Source organism: Lontra canadensis, unplaced genomic scaffold (genome assembly GCF_010015895.1).
Source record: "Lontra canadensis isolate GAN:19392208 unplaced genomic scaffold, GSC_riverotter_1.0 scaffold59, whole genome shotgun sequence".
NCBI classification, from domain to species: domain Eukaryota; kingdom Metazoa; phylum Chordata; class Mammalia; order Carnivora; family Mustelidae; genus Lontra; species Lontra canadensis.
The window spans coordinates 10,367,517-10,387,185 of record NW_022631053.1 but is presented as its reverse complement, the minus strand read 5'-3'; the positions used below and the strand labels follow the sequence as shown (position 1 = coordinate 10,387,185).

The 19,669-nt window shown below is 36.7% G+C and overlaps 1 protein-coding gene across 1 annotated transcript in view; it reads right to left on the bottom strand.

Moving 5' to 3' along the window:
* Positions 1–19,669, bottom strand: part of ADAMTS20 (ADAM metallopeptidase with thrombospondin type 1 motif 20) — a 190,081-nt gene that overhangs the window by 38,256 nt on the left and 132,156 nt on the right. The window contains exons 29-35 of the mRNA XM_032876992.1: positions 15,474–15,641; positions 6,544–6,717; positions 6,298–6,468; positions 1,660–1,860; positions 939–1,068; positions 633–727; positions 452–546 (exon numbers count right to left, since the gene is read on the bottom strand). Coding sequence (XP_032732883.1) covers positions 452–546; positions 633–727; positions 939–1,068; positions 1,660–1,860; positions 6,298–6,468; positions 6,544–6,717; positions 15,474–15,641 — 1,034 coding nt within the window. The remainder of the gene's footprint in view (positions 1–451; positions 547–632; positions 728–938; positions 1,069–1,659; positions 1,861–6,297; positions 6,469–6,543; positions 6,718–15,473; positions 15,642–19,669) is intronic.

The window sequence follows — 19,669 nt, the reverse complement described above, 5'->3', positions numbered from 1 at the left end:
TAAACTTCAGAAATGGGAAGATATACTCTTCAGTATTTTAGTGTCAGTAAGTTAAATGAGAAAGAAGTTAAAGTCACTCAAGATTAATATATAGTTCTCAATGGGACGTTCAAGAATGGTTTATGGAAAATAATTCACTATAGTTCTCCTAGTTTTTATTACTGGTATTAATTTCATTTCTATTAAAATATACCTAGCTCTTAAATTCTTCTCTATTGTTCTACAGCTCACCCTCAGTATTCTTCTTAGTCAATCTCTGAGCACATGTTAATACTCAAGTCTTCAGTATTCAACAGGCATGGACAACACCTGGCTTAGGTCCTACTATATCCACCTGCTCCTAAATTACTTGTCCCACTTATGAGATACTCAAGGATCACTCTGAAAGCTGGAAGTTGTAGTTCTCTTGATAGAACATAAAAATGCACAGATATATCAAAAAATCTCATACCTAACACCATACACTTCAGAAAAGTTGTCTTCTTCACCTTTGGCCAATGTTATATACTCCTTGGGGTTCACCAAGTACATGTCTGCACAATACATCTAAAGGGAAAATGCAAACATTTAGAAAAGCTTTTTTCCAGTCAACAGCCAATGTTAAAATCAAATGCAAACTGTTTTCAAAATACCTTTATTATTCTTCCATTAATGTTAAGGTAATAGTCACCGTCCTTGGTAATGTTTTTTTTTACTTGGATTTCTTTACAGCTTGTAAATGTTTTACCTTCAAGGACAAGTGAATACAACTTATTGACAATGAACAAATTACAAACAGATCATGGATTTAGCTCAATCACACAAATATTAATATACTTTGAAAAAACAAACATCTTGTTTTGTGGAACGTATGACTGCTACAAATACTTTCAAATTTTTAATTAAAACTCCCAAGGAAAACTTAGGTATTAAGTAGATTTTTAAAGTCTATTACTTACAGTCATTGATGTAACATTTCTTTTGAGCATCTGGTTTTAAACGCTTTAAACATAAGTTACTGGACAAACCACTTTCAGCCATGCATTCTACTCTTCTCTCCATTGTCCCAGCTCCACAAGTCACTGAGCACTGTGAAGAGTACAGTTTGGCAATGAAATATATAATGGATAAAAGGATACTGGGATCATGACCTGAGCCGAAGGCAGATACTTAACTGACTGAGTCACCCAGGCATCCCTTCATATGCATTAATTATTATTAATTAATAATCATGATTATTAATAATGCATAATTAGTAATTGATTAATTGTTAAGACTACAGAGCTTTTCTCATTGTTATATGCTAAGATTGCAAAGCAATATTCACTTGCTTTTTATCAAATTGGAAATGGAATATAGTGCCAATGACTTTCATTACTCACACATCAGATTTACTTCTTTAATTAACCAATAAATAGTCCTTAAGCATCTACTCAAAATGCAAGGCACTGTGCAAGACTCTCAGAGGAACAGAAATAAGTCATTAGTTATAGTCCCTGCTTATAAGCAGATTATAGCAAGCATAAAAAAATAAGTATTTATACAAGTAACCGATAGTGGTTTTTATAGACAAAAGGGGAAGGAGACAGCTCTGAGATCTAGTTAGACAGCAGATTACCAGGTATCCTACACCTAGAAAAGCTCATTCGAAAGGCTTTCAGTTCATAATTACATACTGACCTTGCTCCATTTCCCCACTTTCCAAGTGGCCACATGCAAACAGCTCCTAAAATTGCATTTGTAAACCTGAGGGGAAGGCAGCACGGGACATTCTCGATAGTCTATAGGCCAAAGTTGATGAAGCTTATATTTCTCAGTAGGCCAGATTGCAACGCAATATGTAATCCTTTGTCGGTAACTAAATCCACAGTTACCTGCACACTGGAAAATACACCATTATAAGGGGAGAAAAAGATGTTTAAACTTAACTAGGGCCTACTACTTGCCAGGTGCTTAATATATACTAAGCTATAGACTCCACACAATAATCTTATTTATTAGCTTAATTTGCAGATGAATAAACAAATGTTCAGAGACATTAGGTAACATTTCCAGAGTTGAACCAATAAAGGGAAAGGATGCAGATTCATGCTTGACTGTCTATTTGTAGTGTCTATGTTTTTTGGTTCTGTTTTCCATTACACTGCTAAGAACAGTTTAATTGGATGAAGCCTTATCTCCCAGTAGGCACAACTTCAGAGAAATGGAACATATTAGGAGTTCTTACCTGAAATAAAGAATAGTTATTAGCCTTAACTTACTAGTAACTATATATAAGTTAGCAGACATTTATCTTAAAACCTATAATGTGATGTATAATACCACTTGACTAAAATAAATAAGTGATGTAGACATAAAGATCCAAAAAAGGGCAAACAGATTTTTGCTTCCAGCAATAATGGAGTGAAAAGAAATAAGTTACCTTCTAACCTGAAGCAATAAAAACATCTGGAAAAAATACAACAATGACTTTTCAGACACTGGACATTAGGCAATGAAGTGATACCTGGGAGATGGAAATAAAAGAGTGATCCTATAACCGCTCTAGTCTGCTAGAAACACAAGGGGACAGCAGAGTTCTGACCAGTGTACACAGATATGTGAAGACACCAAGTGAGGCCAAAGAATGAACCAACCGAAAGATAGAACTTACTGTATCTGGTACTCACATGGGACTAAATAGAGTGCCTGTTCCCTCCAGTCAGACTGGAAAACTTCATATACATGGGATAATAGGTAGAGTACTCAAAGGGGTCTTGACAGAGTAGAGGGGAAATAATTAACCTTAGACCAAATAATGCACTGGTCTGACCTAACAAATCTTAAGAGTAAGACAAGAAAGGATTACACTGTTTCCACACAAAATAACTTCATTCTAGAATGAAGCTCATAATGTATACATAGGAATAAAGAATATCCAATAGCCAAAAAAGGTAAAATTCATGTCTAACATGCAATTAGCTGGCATGCAAAGAAGCAGGAAAATATAACCTATAATGAGAAGAAAAATCCACCTATCAACACAGACCAAAAGGGTGAGTGAAAAAAACTAAGTAAGGACAAGTGAAAATTCTGTCCTCCACAAAAGCAATGAGGAAACTGGCAAAAGTTGTCAGATTTAACTTTCCCAGAGCCTTGAAAATTAACTGAAGGCTTGCAGCAATCCAGGAAGCATTTATTCAAGAAATAAGGCTAAATCTCAGGATGAAGAGGGAACTTTGTGGTGTTTTGACTTACCCTATACCCATTCTCCCCTCTCTAGCTCCACAGTAGCCTTCAAAATGAATAGTCCTGCAAACATGGTGAAAACCAGCAGCCTAGCCACCACAAGAGAGATGGAACTGGGTTGGACATCTTTCAAAGCCTCCTTCCCATAGAATTGTCATAATTTGAACTGTTTGGTGGTTTTTTAGAAGATCCCACTTGCAAGGCTGTCTTTATTTGACTTAACTTAGAGCTTGCTTGTACCAGTGCTAAAAGCCTTTTCCCTAGGGGTGTTTGTTGAACCCAATTAAAGGCTACTGTTTAACTTTGCAGCCTCCAGAGCAGGGATAACAGGTGGAGCAAAAAATAGGATAGTCAAAAAAGCTTAAAAGGAAAATCTGGGAAATGAAATGTCTGTAACAGCTTTGAAAAGCTCCAATATATTCATAGGAACTAAAAGTCTGTGGACATGCATAAGGTTGTGCACAAGTCCAGGACTTCACGCATGCGCAGGAAGCACCTGGGAAGGGCCTCCACTCTCATCTCTGACTGACATCTAAGCTATGAACAAAAGCAGGACATTAAGCTTATGGAAGAGTTGTCAACTCCCTGGCTGAGTGTTAAAGGTGCCTCCGTTTACAGAGCTTCTTGGCAAAGGTTGGAGAATGTTTCTAGGTAGCTAAGGAAATCAGTATTGAATTATTAGCTCACAATTATATTAATCAAGCAAAACTTCGGTGACTACATGTGACAAAGTATACAGACTTTACAGTGAGTTTAAAAAAATTCACCAAACAAGCAAACAGCAACAACAATACATTCTGGTATGGAGAGAGAAAGAACAGAACTGAAACCAAGAGATTGAATTAATAATCAAAAAAACTTCACACAAAGAAAAGCCCAGGACCACAGCCTTTGTTGGTAAATTCCATCAAATGTTTGAATAGGAATTAGCATTAACCTTTCTAAATTTCTTCCAAAAGAAAGAAGAGTAAGGGACACTTCCTAATTCGTCTGACAAGGCCATTATATCCCTCATACCAAAACTAGGCAAAGATGTTACAAGAAAAGAAAACTCTTGTGAATGTAAATATAAAAATCCTCAACAAAACACTATCAAAAAATTCCAGAAACAAATAAAAAGGGTTACTTGCCATGACCAAGTAAGATTTATTTCAGGAGTACGTAAAATAGGTAGGATTGCAAAATGGTGAAACAACTGTGGAAAACAGTTTTGAATTTCCTCAAAAAATTAAACAGTTCCCATAATACTCAGAAATTTTACTTCCAGGTATTTGCCCAAGAGAAATGAAAATATTCATAATAAAACTTGTACACAAATGTTCTTAGCAACATTATTCAGAATAGTCAGAAAGCCAATCAACGCAAATATCCATCAACTGATGGATAAACAAAATGTAGCATATTTCTAAAACGGAATAGTATTCATCCATAAAAAGAAATGAATGATGGTTCTATACTATATCATGGATGAACATTAAAAATACCATGCTAAGTGAAAGAAGCCATATACAGGAGAACACATATTGTATGATCCAGTATATATGAAATGCCCACAGCAGGAATATCCACAGACGCGTAATAAAGGTTAAGTGGTGGTCTGGGGCTCAGGGGAAGAAAGCAATAAGGAGTGACTGACTACTCATGTGTATGGAGTTTCTTCTTGAGGTGATAAAATGTTCTAGCATCAGATCATGGTGATGTAATGGTTGCACAAACCATCATGGTGATATAATGGTTGCACAAACTTGAGAGCACACTATAATTCTCTCAATTATAAATGCACATACATAGATGTTAGAATTAGCAGAGAAGGACATTAAAAAGTTATTACTAATTGTAGTATATTCAAAAAGTAGAGACATGAAAGAACTAAAAAAAACTAAAATCAAAAACTTCTAAAGATAAATATTACACTGAGATTAAGAAAATTAGAGAGGATGGGAATTAATGGCAAATCAGACATCACAGAAGATTAGTGGACTGGAAGCTATCCATATACTGAAATATTATTTAATAATCAAAAGGAATAAGCTAATGATACATACTGCAACCTGACTGAATCTCAAAATACTTAAACTCATCAAAATAATTAGGAGCCACCTAAGTGGCTCAGTCGGTCAAGTGTCTGTCTTCAGCTCAGGTCATGATTCCAGAGGTGGGGGACCAAGCCCTACATTGGGCACCCTGCTTGGCAGGGAGTCTGCTTCTCCTCTGCCCCTCACCCTGCTCAGGCTCTCTCTCTTTCTCTTTCTCGCAAATAAATAAATAAACAAAATCTTCAAAAAAAAAAAAAAACAATCAGACAAAAAATAGTACATACTGTGTGATTTCATTTATGCAAACTCCAGAAAATGCATAATATAGGGAGAGGTCCCTCACATAGCAAACAGATTAGCTTACCTATAGTTAGGAGGGAGAGGGGAGCGAAGTATAAGGTAGCACAAGGAAACATTTGGGGATGATGGAGACGCTCTTGATTTTGAATATAGAATTGGTTTTATAGGTGTACGCACCCATCAAAACTTAGCAAGTTATATATACACTTTCAATATGTGTGGTGTATTGTTTGTCAGTTATTCATCCAAACAGCTGATTTTTAAAAAGCAGGCAACTCCTCAGGGCCAAACTGTTCTGCTCATTGATTTCACACTTGCCCCAGCTGACGCTTCAGAACTGAACTAGAGTTTAACACACACGTTTCTATTACTGTCTCTGCACCATCCACCTGTCAGTGGTTCCATTCCCTAGACTGATAGGCATACCATTATCTGCCCCCATTTTCAAAAAATGTTTTTAAGATTTCACTTATTTATTTGAGAGGCAGAGAGAGCGCAGAGACAGAATGAGCAGAGGGGAGGGGCAGAGGGAGAAGCCGACTCCCCGCTGAGCAGGAAAACCCCCAAAGCGCCATCCCAGGACTCTGGGATCATGACCTGAGCTGAAGGCAGAGGTTTAACCATCTGAGCCACCCAGGTGCAGCCCTCCACCCCCCTACCCCATATTCAAATTTAGACACAGTTTCAACTGCATCAAATTTGAAACTCGGTTGTTTTTTCCAGAAGCAACATTTCTCAACTTTCTTGGCCTTACCTGTGATGAGTCTCCTGTTACCACAATATACCTGCAGGAAGGGTTCTCACACTTTTTGATCGAAAGAGGTCTGGTTGAAGGATCACAGAAACTCTCATTCACTTGAATGTTTTGCGCATTGGTGCACTTCACTTGCCGATGTGTCTCTTTTTTGGTACATGACGATGAACACTAGAAGTGCAATGACAAAATGAACAACGCATTCTTTCAGGCAGTGTCTTTGAAACCTTAGGGGTCAGTACTCACGTTCAGCCACTGTCCTGCCACCCACTGGTACTGGACGCAGTCCTGCTGCCAGCATCGCCGCTGAAAATAAGGCCGGGTGGATGGATCACACATTTCGTCAGTCACCCGACCGATGCCTCGGAGTCTACAGTACACATCCCTTTGCTGAACTCCAGAGCCGCAGGTCACAGAGCACTGCAGAGAGGCCCAAAGGATTGGAACAATTAGCTAACAAATATCGAATTACGTAAAGGCGGCGAAATAGTGCCATAGCCTATTTTCTTGTTTCTTTTCAGCATAGCCTGATATTACATCAGGCACTAGAGAGAAAATACATGCAATTAGTATTTTTAAGACTGTCTAGTGTGAAGCGTCCATACAAATGTGCAAATAAATTTTCTTTATTTTGCAGTATCTACTCAAGCCTTACGGCAACTATTGACAAGTTACATGACAAGTTCTATCAGTCAGCCCATCCCAACAGATAACTCTCTATTCTGACTTAAACGTTCTTAAGAGCTTTTAAACTCGCTGCACAAGGAAACTACTTTGCTACGTTGCTTTTAAACATCACTTAAATCCTTAGACTATCTGTATCATCTCCCTCCAAGGAACAATAATTTCCAAGATTGTGTTATACTCGTCTTTATACTTGCAGCACAAACTTTGTACAGTTTGAGGATCCAAATATTTGCTAATCTGTTGATTCATGACTATCTTCCAATGGACAAGTGCTTGGGAAGCTGGTTGCATAAACTATAAACATAGACCATCTTGTTGTCTTAGCCTCCCCAGGTCTCATTTTCCTTATGTGTATTATTTGTAAAATTTCATAGAACACTTCCATACATGTATTCCTGATAACAGCTCTGCCTCTGACAAGCAGTGCTGAGGACCTGAGGCTCAGAGATGGTAAGTCACTTGCCTGAGCTCCTGCCTCTAGTTATAAGATGAAGGTCAGTTCTTTCTGATTTCAGACACTGAGCTGTCACTGTGCTCCCTGAGGTGGGTGGGGAAGGATTTGATAACCTCTCAGAGCCTTTCCAGCTCTAGAATACAGCGTCCTACTACAAGAGAGCGTGGCTACAGCCAAGAGCTATGGTGCCAACACTAACAAAGTGTGGAGAATGCCCAGGGTATTTATTTAATTTGCAAGTTTGGTTTTCTCTGCTGCTTGTGATTCCAGAAAGGATTGGAAGTCCTACTGAGGAATATCTATGGTCTCATCACTGTTTCCTGTGATACTGTAAGGTCTGTTGGGGCATCTGGGTGGCTCAGCTGGTTAAGCATCTGATTCTTAATTTCTGCTCCAGTCATGATCTCAGGGTCGTGAGATGGAGCCCCACATCAGGCTCTGCACTGAACAGTGAGTCTGTTTGAAGATTCTCTTCTCTTTGCCCCTGCCCTCATTTGTTCTCCTTCTGTTTCTCTGACTCTCTTGAAAATAAATGAATAAATCTTAAAAAAAAAAAAAAATCAGGTCCTTCATCACGTTCTGAATTTCTGCAGGAGCTCAGAACAATGAATTTATTCTCGACAACAATAAACGTATATCTGCAGAATAAGGATTTACCATGAATGAAAAAATATTTAGATCCCACAATAACTAAGAACTTGGTTCACCCTATAGACTTGAAATCCTTCTACAAACTGTTGTACCATTTTACTCTAAATGCCCTTGAAAGTTTAGAATTATAAACAGTATAAGCAGTGAGTATAAGCAGTAATCACTGTCTTGAAAGAGAATTTATATCTATTTTTCAACCTATGAAAAACAGTATTACCTACATAGCTTATACTTACCTTCGTTTTATGCTTAAGCAGTTGAATTTTGCCCCCATTGAGTGTTTTCACAAAAAAAACCCAGCTCCATGTGTGGAGAAAACAATAATTTAGTGTGTGTTTTATGCAGGGCATAATATTAAGTAGACTAAAATGTCTGGAGATAGTTTAGCTTATCTGAACTTCTTGTGAAAATGTTTAGCCTATAGAATAAGGCTCTTGCAAATATTTTTCAGGAATAATTTCAGAAATATAAGCTATATTTGGAAAACTTCCTGCCTCTAAACCTGAAAAAAAAAATTTCCTGGAAAAACATAATTCACAAAATTTAGCTTAACAAAAACTTCTAGCAGACAAATATAATTTTATAAAATCCAATAAACCACAGTGTTTTACTGGTCCTCTGGCCATAGCACATGTTTAGAAAAATCTGCTGTGACCATGGGTAACTACTATTGTGGATATCTTCCCTAAAAGAAAAAAAAAATGGACTATTTGGAAGAAAACAAATAACTTTTTGTTTTTCAGCTTTTTTTTAAAGAGTACAAAAAAGTAAACTGATACAATTTTAGATTTGAACAAAAAAGAGAACATATGGCTTAAATGAAATATTTCTTAACCCAATGTCATCAACAGTGCTAACTGCCAGATCCAACAAAAATGTTTCAAATCTTTTCTTAATCTCATGGACACATTCAGCAGCATTAACCTGCTTCTCTTTGTACCCTGTGAGTGCTCTGAGCAGTTTTTTCTATGCACCAATTTTCTAAATCTGTTCTCTTGACCTTGACATTTACATTTGCATGTGTTTATAAAAATGTTTTCTGTATTTACAGAAATTGTACGTGTTTTCTACATAGCTACGTCAAGGGCACCTTAAATTCAATATTTCCAAAGTAGAATCTCTGCCTGGCCAGGTCCCCCTACAGTGGTGGATGCTGTGAAGATACAATTACTCACTCCTTAGCTGAGTGACTTATTAGCATGAATTCTCAAGGTACACCTCTAAGTCTAAAACATGCACCCTTATTTAACAGCTTCATAGAACTACATACTTATAAGTATGTTCTATATCATCTTTTTAAAAAATCCAGATAGCTAATGTAAAGCACCAACACTGCATAATTTAATTCAGACAGGATAATCAGTCAAATATCCTATTTATATGTAATATACTATAACACTGCACAGACTGGCACTTGAAAGACTGGACAGTGGAATTGGAGAAGGTGAATTTTGGCCAACCCACAGGTACTGTAGCCATTTTAGCTATTGCAGAGCAGACTTAAAGAAATGTTAGAATGTGTATTGCAAAAATAAGTTCACCAAACTGCTATTTCGTAAGTCACTTAAAATGCAAAAGGGAAGTGTTCTCTCTTTGTGCATTATTTATTAGTTCTTATTAAGATTTAGGTCTTGAGGGGCACCTGGGTGGCTCAGTCATTGGGCATTTGCCTTCAGCTCAGGTCATGATCCCAGGTCCTGGGATCGAGCCCTACATCGGGCTCCCTGTTCATCATGGCGCCTGCTTCTCCCTCTCCCTCTGCCACTCCCTCTGCTTGTGTTCCCTCTCCTGCTGTGTCTCTCTCTGTCAAATAAATAAATAAAATAAAATAAAAAAGATTTAGGTCTTGACATTGGGGAGGGTATGTGATACGGTGAGTGTTGTGAAGTGTTTAAGCACTTGTGTTGATGCACAAACCTGTACCCCTGGGGCTAATAATACATTATATGTTAATAAAAATAATTTAAAAAAAGAAATTAATCCTAAAATTGTGTGACAAAAAATTATCATTCTTAATGGTTCAGCATCTTAAATTCTGGGAAGATCTAGATTGAATTCTAGACATATTTAAGGAAATGAAACCCATAATATTTGAAATAAAAAGTCTGTATTTTAAGATCTTATATATTCTTCATGTTTTATATAATTTAGCCAATTAAAATAAGATTCTACTTTTCTTACTTAAAAAAAGATTTTGGTCTTGATTTCTACATAGTTATTTGTAACTATGGCTTATTTCAAGAGAGTCAATCATGCAGCAGTAGTATTAGCAATATAGGGCATTTGGAGTTAGGAGAGACTTTAAGAATACGTAACTTCAATTTCTCTTCAGTTTTGAAATTCCTTTTACAGCAATAGTAAATGAAAGACCACCAAACCTACCCATACTTTCCTACCCTCAATCCGCGTACATTCACTACGTCCTGAAAGTAGTCATTCCATTTTGGGGTGACTCTAAGGTTAGTGAATACTCAGCTACTCTGAGCTGAAATATTCTTCTTTAAACGTTTACCCATTGTCCAGAATCTATCCTCCTTCCCAACAGAGAGCAAATCCATATTCACTTTCATGGGAGAAAGTTTGAAGGTATAAGGTCTAAAATCGTGGGAGCTGTTTTCTGACCAATAGGAGTTGACCGATAAAATCACAGATATGCCAATCCAGCACTCTGACCTTACAAAGCTGCTGAGTCAAACTTAAACTTAAAACCAATGACATAGTTTTGTTACGGAAAGAGGAAATGTCTTGGAATTTAAGCCAATAATCCTCAGGTCTTTTCCAACTTGCAGTAGGACACAATGGAACTGACAGAACAGTTGTAACCGTTTAACTGTACTTCTCTGGGGATTTGGTAAAGTTTTCAATGCTTTTCTTAAAGTGTGGGTCTTCTGGAATAGGCACTGCTCCAAAACTCTGAGCAGGATCTGTGCCAAAGATCTGAATGCTATCCATCATTAACGTAGCCTGATATGTTGCTAGTAATTTCAGCAACTACGTCATATATGATATACGATCAACTAAACATTGCTATGTTCCATAAGCTATAAAATCCATATATATCTTATACCCATGCAACATACTTTTTAAAAATGTAAATAGGCTTGCAATGAATTCGGTACAACATAGAAATTACATCCCTATCGAAGGCTTTACTATGTGTGATGCCATGACAGTCTGTAACTGTTGATTTCAGGTGCCCTCACGAGAGTGGCACTATGTTGCTCAGGAAATATAAGGATGAGCTGATGTATAATGATACTAATGAAATAATTACGATAGCAACTATAGTAAGAAAAGCTCAAATGGACCTGTGTTCAACTGCTTCGCCAGCAATCCCCCCCACACCAAGACACACTTTTGGTCTATGACCCGTACAAGCTACTTAGCCTCTTTAGCTGTTGTTTTCTCCTTTCCAAGCAATGTCAGGAGGAGACTGTCCCTCGTTGCTCCCTTCCTATTCTCATCTCTTCCCTTTTCTTGTAAAGATAAAGTTATTTCTCCCTTGAAGTTTCTTGATACATGCCTGAAACCAGAGTGCGTCATCTCAGCCCACTCAGAGAAAGTCCATCAAAAAGAGAGGAGATAGGGAGGGAATGAACAGACAGAAGAGAAATGCAAGAACAGAACTGCTGGCACCAGCCAGAAGAGATTTAGAAGCATGGTTTACTCAATCCCAGAGCAAAAAAGGATGTCCTCCCTGTCCTAGGGCTCCAGTCTGTCTCCAAAGCTAGAAACATCACTTGGGAAGAGAGGAAGTTCTGGGTTCTTGGTCAGTGGCTGTGAGGACTCAATTAAGATTTATTTTAGGTTATAAGAGATATATATGTATACGTAAGAAATTTCTGAAAATATATAAATGTGGATTTATGTATTTTGGAAATACAGAAAATGCGGAATTATAGAAATACAAAATCACTTAAAATATTAACATTTAGCATATAGTGTCAAAAAATTTTTTTTCAGGGGCTTTGGGAAAAGGGGGCACTGACTAATAGATTTGTAAGATTTTGGAACTTCTGTCACCTTTGGTTCCAGCTCTGCTCTTAAACTAGTAGAAAGAAAATGATGGGTCTCGAGAATAGGAGCCAGGCAAGTGTTTGGTTTCAGGTGACTCTAGATTCCACAGGGTGGAGTGAGGTTCTCTATGTCATCTTTCTAAGTTGTCCAGCAGATTTGTCATGATCAAGAGGAGGCAAGAATTCTGGACTTTTTTTTTTTCCTAAGCATAAAACTACATTTGGATGGTACTGAACTAAATAAATGGGAGTATGAGAAAATGAGCACCATGTTAGCCTTAAAAACCTGAATATACAAGAGAAGCTAGTATTCCCAAATAGGTAAAATTAAGTTTAAAAAGAAAACAAACCCTTCCTGGTTTCAGAGAGTGGAGGGAGTTTTTTTTTTTTTCTTTTTAAATGATTCTAGTATTTTCTTTGCCTCTAAAGGTATACATCTGGAGGCAGAGGACAAATGGCCCTCTGTACCAATGTTTGTTTCTGTTTAGCAGCAGTCACTAAAATGCATTACTAAATACTTTCATTGAAAAATGATATCAAATACCAAATTAAGAGTGTTACTTCAAAACTCATTTGAGCACCTCTGTGGTCACAATTTTCTAAATGAGTCTTTCCATTTGAGGTATAATGTAAAATAGTAATAAAATGAAATAATTTTATAGTGAGTGATTATACTAAAGCAATGTCACAATTTATACAGTCAGAACAAAGTAGCAACCAGTGATTATCTCGTAACTACCTCTGAAATTACACTTCTGCTGAATATATTATTACATGTAGAGCAGTGACAGCCTGCAATTGTTAACTTCATGTGGGTACTTTTTATAGAATAAATCAAAAGCCAACGACTTCACAAATGGTCATTTGTTTCTGGCAGAGAGTTGAGGACTGTGTGGGTGTATGAAGCTAATTTCTATGACAAGGAAAACCAAGTCAAAGAGAAGAAAGCAGACTCTGTACAAAAGCATCTGTGTTTTTTATAGTCTTTGAATATTCATATCTGTATCTTAGAAACCCCTTAAACTTGTTCATGCAAGTGAGTCTTATATAATTTCATACTTGGTGGTAAGCCAAGGCCAATTTGTTAGCACTGATGATTGATTCCCTGTTGTGCGGCTGGAGGTCAAGGGTCAGAAAGCGTCCCCTGTGAATACCGACCATAGCAGCAAGGAAATCCTGGGGAATCAATAGGAATCTGGTGGCCAAGAAGCAAAAAGCCTCTCCCACTTCCACACCCATCCCCCCTTGGTTCGGCTGATGTCAGAATTAGGAGGTCCCTGCCACATGCTGCATTCAATATTTCACCCTTTGGGAGAAAACCACTTTTCACATCTTGGTCCAGATAAAATAAGGCAAACCCTGACCTGAAGCAAAAAACCACAATATGACAAATATGTAAATTAAGAGTTGGAAAGTGTTTTTTGCAACTAAATCACAATATTCAAAATAAGAAGTGTTCAGCTAGATACTGATTTAGGTGCTTAGTGAGCAAGTTATCCATTGTCCCTGAGATTCTGTGGCCTGAGACCATGCTGAAGAAGTAGGCATGGGTTAAGTTGTTGACTCGCCAATCACAGAAGATACTAAGACATACGAGGATATTTGAGTTATACTAGAGCTCACACTATATGCAAGTAAATAATGGCAAAAATACATATATGGAGGCCATTGTACACCTGGGAACAGATGATGGACTAGACTGGAATGTTTGCAAGGAGATTCAAGAGTTACTTTGAAAGAGAATTGGAAGAACCTGTTGAGTGACTGACTTCAAGGTCAAGAGAGAAAGAGACAGAATGATCCAGTCTTTCTTTCTTAAACAACTTAGTAGGTAATAGTGGCATTTATAAAATAAAATAGGTTAAGGAAAATCTTTTAAATCATAGCCTTTCCTAAAGCCTGAAAAAATAATTTTATTACTTTACCAAAATTCAGTGTTGAAGCAAATTCTCGAGATACATGGGTTTTTTGTGTGTGTGTGGGATGAGAAACAAATATGTTTGCTCCCAGTTTTCAGCCAAATATGAAGCACTGTTCTCAGCCTGTGAACACTTGACAGAGGCTCTCTCTTCTACAGAGAAATCTGAGATGCTCAATTTGGGAGCATTTCCTTCAGTAACAATGACGTGCTGACACAGTGCCACGCAAAACTGATGCCCTGCCCCACGACTCTAACCTCACAGAGTAAATGATGATGACTTAGGAACCCAGGGGAACCCCACTTCTTCCAGCTCCTCTCTGAACCCCTATCTTTAATAGACATTGCTCCAACATCACACAGAAGCAAGGAAGCTGCATCAGCAGAAGAGAGGTTTTCTTTCCTTCTGAAAACTCTGCCCTTTAAGAAATGGCTAAGCCCCTTTAGGTCCTGCTGAAAGCAGCCAGACCATTATGTGGAGAGCCTACCCCCATTGAAATCAGGCCCCCAGGAATTACTCTGGTGAAAATTTCCCACTTCACTTATAGCTTTTACCTCTTTGCTACTTCCCAATCTGGTCTTCATTTGACAACCACGATCACATGCATGCAACCCCCAATTTAGATTTTGGCCTTACTTCCCCGAGGATGCCAGGGTAGCTATCAGTCATCTTTCTCTTATTAACAGAGTTCTCAGTCTGGATCTCATGTATATATCATCTTCATTTTGGCTAAGTCTTTCCAAGTATGTCCACTCTAGCCTTAGACCAGCTCAGGCTCCCTAGCTCTGACGTGTCCCTAACTCTTAAACAACTCCAGTTAGGATCCTGTTTAGAACCTACCAGTCCCTTCTCCAACATGTAACCTTAGTTCAAATCCAAGACTGTGGTGTGGCAACAAGGCAGTTGCTAAATATATCATCATCTATACTTTACTTTTAGACTATCTGGAACAATATGATTATCAGTAGCCCCCCATCCCTGATATTCAGTAAAAGAATTTCTTGAAAAGTTTACAGTCACTGGGGCACCTGGGTGGCTCAGTCGTTAAGTGTCTGCCTTTGGCTCAGGTTATGATCCCAAGGTCCTGAGATTGAGCCCCATATCGGGCTCCCTGCTCAGCAAGAAGCCTGTTTCTCCTTCTCCCTCTGCATGCCGCTCTGCTTACTTGTGCTCTTTCTCTATCCTCTGTCAAATAAATAAATAAAATCTTTTTTAAAAAAGGGAGAAAAAGAAAAGTTCACAGTCACAGAAAAATCAACAAATTCATTATTAACTATAGACTTAGTAAATGTGTTAACACTGTACATTAATTCAGAGCATAGTGCAAAAAATGTATAACAGAATAAAACACATTTTAGTGGAGTAAAACCTTCAAGGTTATTGAAACAGACTTGAGATTTTCTTTTTACATGCAAAGATATGTTTATAATTATAAAATACATCTCATACCTCCTTCCATCTATTGGCTTTCCATGAAGGGCATCTGACAGATCTACAAGCTTTTTGAGTTCGAGGTTTCTGTAGGTGACTGCAGTATTTTTCTTCTATTTTTCCTTGGAATTGGTCAATGCAAAGCACCTCACGATACTTTAAACCTTTACCACAAGAAGCTGAGCACTGAAAAATAAACAAATATGCTTAATTAATTTTATCTTGACTAATTTATCATCAAAATGTATAAAACGAAGAGTCAAAACATCATTGCTTTGACGTTTTCATTAAGACATAACTTTGGTTCTTCTGATTAGAATTTAAAAATCTGTCCATCTGCCCTGGACCATCAATGGATGTTGATACCATAAGGTATCCATTAATTCCATAAACAGTACTGATTGTCTACAGTATAGCAAGTATTCTTCTAGTATATAAATGTTTTAGATCTTTTAAAGGTAAAGACTATCTGAAGCTAACTCCTGTTATCACATATGATTTAATTTTAATTTTGTATGGTCACCACCTATTTTATTTTTAACCCCATGTTTCCCACACTGCAAAGTATATTTTGGATTAAAAAAAATGCAATGATTTCTCTATGCAGGGATGGAGAAAGAAGAAAAATTATTTTTAAGTGCAATTCAGTTCAGTTTTTTTTTTTTAAATCAATCTGGGAAGAGGTCTCTCTATACTAGCAACCCTCTAATATATTCAGTTTTTTAAAAAAGGAAATTCTTGGGGTGCCTGGGTGGCTCAGAGGGTTAAAGCCTCTGCCTTCGGCTCAGGTCATGATCTTAGGGTTCTGGGATTGAGCCCTGCATCAGGCTCTCTGCTCAGCACGGAGCCTGCTTCCCTCTCTCTCTGCCTGCCTCTCTGCCTACTTTTGATCTCTCTCTGTGTCAAATAAATAAATAAAATCTTAAAAAAAAAAAAAAGGAAATTCTCTGTAAAGGTATAAGTGAAATAATAACTTGACTTCATTTTTCAGCCAGTTGCCATTTAATGAGTGAAGCCAGGACAATGTAGTGGGAAGAGCTTGAACTCTGGTATTGAATACCATGTCTGCGTCTTAATACTTGCACAACTCCAGGCACATTTCGTTACCAGTCCAAGACTCCACTTCCCCATTTATAAAATGGAGATAGTAAGACCAGTATTACAGCAGATGAGATCAGGATACAGATGAGATCAATAATATGAAAGGTCAAATCCAGTCCTATTACAAGTGTACATCCTCAATAAATATTAGCTTCCTCTTCTACTGTTGTCCTTTGTATAGTCTCAGGATGTTGGAAATTTTCAATGTGACATATGTACCAAGGGAAAGTTAAGCAAAGACATGGATTCCAGACAACTCCTCTCATACCTCTGAGACAGCTGTTCACATATGGTTTCATTTAGAAACATATACTGAGTTCAGAGAGCATGAGATAATATATTATACATTTTATCTATCAGTTCAAAGACTGTTAGAGTATCTAATACAGACTATTAAATGCTTTAAATATTTCAAATAAAAAATAGTGGGAGTGTAATTTATCTTTTTATATTATCTGCAATACTGTATCTCATTTGTGTAGGCAATTAATTTAATAGTATCTTGATTATTAAGACTTATTACTATATCCCGAATGCTCTCTTTAACACAGCCTTAAATGTCACTTAGAACATACTTAATTCTGTGAAAACCTCTAAGGGATCTTCATAATTTGTTCATTCTTTCCTATTGACCTTCTCTTCTGGATCTACCCACTTGCTCTACTCTTCCTGACTCGAGTACTTTTCAGTTTCTTGTCTTCCCTGACTATTTTTCAAAGAGTATGCTATGATTTATACCAAAAAATCACATATTATTTAGTATCAGGCATATATCATCACAAAGTATATGTACATGTTCACACATGGAAATAATGCTTTCCCCCTTAGGTATATATTATTTTTTCTAATCTTTGTGATCTTTAGAACAGAAGAATATTCACTACTCTTCCCGTCAGCCTCTTTTAAAAAGTAAGCATTACTGTGAATATTTAAGATCAACAAAGGTGTTCTTACGGAAGATGTAAAAACATTTAGAATCTTATTCATTTTGTGATTATTGAGTTTCTACCATATGCCAAGAGTTGCAGACACAGATTCATTAAACATCTCTTGCTTTTGCCCTTGATTTATTCTCAAAGTACTTATAATTTAAATGACACATACCACCGATTAAATAAATAATACCAAAGTAAAGCATAGATAATATTAAACCCAATAAAGATCAGGAAAAATACACACGACATAAGGACAATTAAAATAATACAATAAAAATTATAGATTTAAGGAATTCTGAAAAGTAGCCATTCTTTTCTGGGATGTTTGATAAGTACTCAAGGAGAAGGTGATATTTAAACTCAGTTTTGAAAAAGTGGGCTTGCTGATGGAAAAAATGGGTGCTCATGTATTTGTTTAATATCCCTATATGGACATTGTCCACGTGTCTGTTTTGTAAAATTCTCAGAGTTCTAACAGTGCCAAGAATCCAAGAATCACACAGTAAGTATGCAATAAATTATTGATATTTCTGATAAGAATGAGCAATTCATTTACAAAACTGTATAATACAAATAGGGGACCATGAAGATCCTCCTTTAGAATTGAGCAATATATTTCCTCTCTGAGCAATATCTATGAATGGAATGTAAACTCACACATTGTAGTACACTGTCAAAGTCAAGATTATTCTTCACAAGACTGAACAGTGTCTCCTACTCTAACTCAACATCATCTTTCTCTTCTTCATTATTCCAATCTTTAACCAAGACTATTATTAAACATAATTTTAAACATTTTTTGTTCCAAAACTGACAATGGATCTCTATGATCTTTAATAGCAAATCAAAACTTATATTCTTCCTTGTTTTCTTGATCCACTAAATTTCAGTCAGCATATCTTTCTGACCCTATATCTGTTACTTTTCAACATGCAGTGTTGCTCTACTTAGACATTTCACATTCACTCAATAAGAGCGCCTAATTTATGTTGTTTTCTTTTACCTCAACTAATCACCTCCCCTGGTGCTTTCTAAATGTGACTTATCCTTAAAGCTCTAAGTCAGTCCCACGTCTAAGGTAAATACATATCAATCTTTCACTTCTATGAATTCTTCTGAGTCTCACTGTATTTCTCACTTCATCATTTTCTACTTTTGTCACACTCTTTATCTACCCAGACTTCTGGAGGTCAAGGACCTTTTAGAGATTACCCACATTACCCACAAAATGGCAGGTACAATAAATATTGGCTGATTAATTGATGTTGATCCTTGTTGCAAGCAATTCTTATTTGTTTTTGTTAAAATCTAAAGTAACTTATTAAAACATTTAAAATTCCTTGAAATATATTTATTGCTTTATAAACACAAAGTTTCTCTAGGAAAGTTAGACAAAAAGTACAAAATCAAAGAACTGCAAAGTAAATTATGCCTGGTCACACTTTTAAAGTAGTGCTTCCTTTCCTCTTCCTTTACTCCTCTTCCTTTGAAGAAGAGTAAATACATTATTTTATCATGTCTGATGAGTTCCACGTGAGGATTTAAGTAAAAGAGAACACTTAGGCAAAGAATAATGTTTTAGTTGGAATGAGGTAGTCGTAAAGTAAATAACTAGTGAAATGCTACCCTCTTTCTCTCACACCACAATACATTCTGATTTGTAAGATACCACAAAATAGCTCACTTGATAGGATACTCAAACATGAGATTTTTTTTTTTTCCTCTGGCACCCCAGCAATTTTTTTTTCTTCTATTTTATATTCTGGATACTGTCCTACTCCCTTGAGATTTTATTAACACTATATAGTTTCCAACATTCTTGTCAAGAGAACTCTTAAAAATCACCCCTATTGTCCTTAGTTGACATAGTCTTAAATTCTGAGATATGTTTTCCTGAATACCAATAAAATGTAGGATACAATCCACTTCAGAAGTAGCAACACCAAATACAGATAACCTGAACTGACTATTCCTATAAATTAGGTAAAGACAAATATCTATGTATGGAAAAGAAAACATGTGAAACAAATGGAGAATTTGCAAGCCCTAAAAATGCAATAGAATCTCCTTGGATGGCACTTTCAGTTCCAAGATGGAATTTTGGAATTAACCATTCTAATAGGATTAACCTGGAACAAGTCTATTCTTGTTTTTAAAGTTGTGCATAATTCTAGGATA